The sequence below is a fragment of the Gossypium arboreum genome, chromosome 8 (assembly GCF_025698485.1).
Source record: "Gossypium arboreum isolate Shixiya-1 chromosome 8, ASM2569848v2, whole genome shotgun sequence".
NCBI classification, from domain to species: Eukaryota; Viridiplantae; Streptophyta; class Magnoliopsida; order Malvales; family Malvaceae; genus Gossypium; species Gossypium arboreum.
Genome location: NC_069077.1, coordinates 35,929,572 through 35,932,714, shown reverse-complemented (window position 1 = coordinate 35,932,714; position 3,143 = coordinate 35,929,572). Strand labels below are relative to the sequence as shown.

General features: G+C 36.1%; 1 protein-coding gene across 1 annotated transcript; it reads right to left on the bottom strand.

The window, feature by feature from the left end:
• Positions 1-303: 303 nt before the first annotated feature.
• On the bottom strand, positions 304-3,143 carry LOC108469067 (probable indole-3-pyruvate monooxygenase YUCCA10). Its single transcript, XM_017769960.2, has 4 exons — positions 2,428-3,143; positions 1,872-2,105; positions 758-880; positions 304-676 (listed from the first exon to the last, which is right to left on the bottom strand). Exons 1-4 carry the CDS (start codon positions 3,037-3,039, stop codon positions 512-514), a joined length of 1,134 nt encoding a protein of 377 aa, XP_017625449.1. The 5' UTR covers positions 3,040-3,143; the 3' UTR covers positions 304-511.

Genomic DNA, 3,143 nt, shown 5'->3' with positions numbered 1-3,143 from the left:
ATGTTAAATGTAAGTTTACACAAAGGAACCACAGAAGCTATTATAAGAGTACCAATTTGTATCATGTTTGTTTTTTTCTGTTCTTTTATGATAGCTCTTTTCTCTTAACAAGGGATCCTACCTTGTAGTTTTAAAACTAGACCTATGAATATCATGACCATATTTTTTTCAGACAATTGGAGTCAAATGGCATTCCTCTCATTTGATGATTTTGTATTCAGTTGAAAGTTGATGCCACCCAATAGGTCTGGAACTTTCTAGAGTTCTCCTGTATGTGATATATTCCATACAATAGCACTACAGTATTATAACTCTATTGGATTTACTAAAGAAATGATTATTCATACAGATAGCTTAAACCCTAAACCACCTCGGTTTGGCTATATCATGCATCCATATTTCAACACATACATCCGTACATAGATGCATGCATGCATAAGTACATAGTCACAAGTGAACTAATATGCTTGGTTTAGAATATGTAATTTCGTGGATCAAAGGAATCATTTAGTTACTGAAGTGAGTTGATATCATCGGCTATGTTGAGTGCATCGCTAGCCGCCCCATATAGCCCCCTTCTCGACAGACCGACGCAGTACAAGCCATTCTTTCCTTTCCAATGGTTTGGGAAACTCAGCTTGGAAATCCCATCATCATTCAGCAGGTAATCATCTCCCTGTTTCAGTTTATTATAGTAAAGCGCAGTTAGTTTGATGTTGTGGTTTGAGAAGGGAAAACACAGGGTATGATATGTTACCTTAAGCCAGACATTAGTGGAGCGCTTGAAGCCAGTGCAGAAGACGATTGTGTCGAAGGGATGCGTTGTGCCGTTCTCGAACACCACCTCGTTGCCTCTTATGCTACATATAGACGGCAACACCTGAAAAATATTATGCATTTTTGGATTTTTTGAAAACCAAATATCTAAGCGAAACAAGATGCCCTAATTGGGCCCGACCGGGGGCAGTCAATTTTTTTATTAAAAATTTCAGTCAAGCTCATATCAAATTTTCCCCTTTTGAAAATTTTACCAAAGTCTCTTTTATTTTTATAATTATTTTAATATTTTTAATTAGAATTTTTAGCTTTTAAAAGATTTTATAAAATATAATATTATTTTTATACAATGATTAAAACTACCCATAAGTCCTCTCAAGTCATGTTCTCTTATACTAGTGACGATGTCAATATCAATTGAGTTAAGGCTCAATCAACATAAAAAAACATATTATAATATAAAAAAATGCATCTTTTGGAAGAAATGATTGTATGAAACTGTGATTCCACGTTATATTTATCCATTTTCAATAGGAGAATGATAAATCAAATTTTTCCTCTTAATTTTTAGCTTTTTTTCTCCTTAAAAAAATTCAAATCTAACAAAAATATTAAAAATCAAAAGAAAATTTTGATTTGTTATTTTCTATTAAAAAGAATAGAAATAACATAGAATTATAATTTTATACAATCTTTTAGAAGTTTTAGGATAATTAATTTGTATTTTTAAAATTGAGATGGGGACAAAAATAATATAAAACTCATGTCACAATCGGTTATGATTGACCAAAGCATTGAATAAATAAAGGGGAAAAGAGAGTTGAAAATGTAAAAGAGATTCTTAGGTTTTAAGGAAATTAAGAAAGGCCTTTGTTAATTGCAAATGACATCACCAACTTTTTTGGTTCACGTTATTGTTACAAACCCTCGTACCCTCATTTCCTTTTTTCCTTCAAGAATACCAATCAATCGGTTATATTATCAACTTTCAGTTCGATTGATTTGACCATATGTACAAAAATAATTAAAAATTCATTTTTTTTTAATGGAAGTTGTAACATAGTAATTGGTAGAGAAAATGAAAATAATATTACCCGAATCTCCTGGGACTTGATCTTCTTACATGTACCAATATCAGTAATAGGGTATTTTCCATAGGCAGCTTTCATGAAAAATGGACCGTCCTTGGGCCTGTAGATTCCGTACTTGGACAAGTCCCCATAAACAAGCTTGCTAAGCATCACCATTAACGAGTCCACCAAGTTTACCCGTATATACTTCACCAAAATTAACCCCAAGTAAATCATATCCCTTGAAAGAATGTGAACCTGCAAAACATATCAACCATTGCAAGTAATTTAACCGGTTTCATCACTTCAACCATTACAAACAACTACAAGTTAAATATGGTTTTAGTCCTTGGTAATGATTTGATATCAAGGCAAGTCATTAGTTGACCCCTTCACATTATTTAATATTTTAGTTTTAATAAAATCATTAGCAAGTTGAAGATACAACTTCCATCACAAAAAGATTTATATCAACATTATTTGAAAAAAATAATCCTATTAATTTATTAGAATAATTAATAAAATTATAAATTATGTGAAATTCGAGGACTATGGAACCAAAGTTCAACTTGTTAATTACCGGGCTTCGAACAACTAAAGAAGTTTGGGCACCATGATTGGCAAGGTCAAAAGCGATCTCCATGCCCGAATTCCCCGACCCCACAACCAAAACCTTCTGGTTTTGAAACGCCTTCCCATTTCTGAACCGCGTCGAATGAAGAACATCGCCGGGGAAAGTATTAAGCCCTTCAATCACCGGCGTAAAAGGGTCGCTCGTTTCACCGCTAGCCACCACCAAGAACCTCCCTTCCAACTCCTCCACCTCGCCGGAACCCAAGTTCCTGGCCTTAACAATCCATTTCCCGGTCTCTCCGTCGAACTCCGCTGACTCGACGGTCCGACGGTACAAAGGGCTGATCTTAAAACGAGAAACGTAGTCGTCTAAGTAGCTTACGAACTGTTGTCTGGAGACGAAACGTGGGTAAGAGTCGGGGAAGGGCATGTGAGGGAGCACGCAGAATTGCTTGTCTAAGTGAAGGTGGAGACGGTCGTAGGCGTATTTCTTCCACAGAGAAGCGATACAGTCTTCTCTTTCAAGGATTATGTATGGGATTGAGTGGTGGTTAAGGCAAGCCGCCATGGCCAGCCCCGAAGGGCCCGCTCCGACGATAATGACCTGTTCTTTTTGCATCCCCGACTATAATGACCGGCTATGTAGTAGCGCGATATCAAGCAGAATGGGTCGCTGCCTTAGGGATGGAAACACAGCTGTGGGCAGATATTTATACTATTATA

Coding starts and splice junctions, on each gene's coding strand:
- LOC108469067 (XM_017769960.2), bottom strand. CDS start 3,039: ATGCAAAAAGAACAGGTCATTATCGTCGGAGCGGGCCCTTCGGGGCTG. Junction 2,106..2,427: donor CTTTAGTTGTTCGAAGCCCG/GTAATTAACAAG, acceptor TATGTTTTGCAG/GTTCACATTCTTTCAAGGGA. Junction 881..1,871: donor TCAAGTCCCAGGAGATTCGG/GTAATATTATTT, acceptor AATATTTTTCAG/GTGTTGCCGTCTATATGTAG.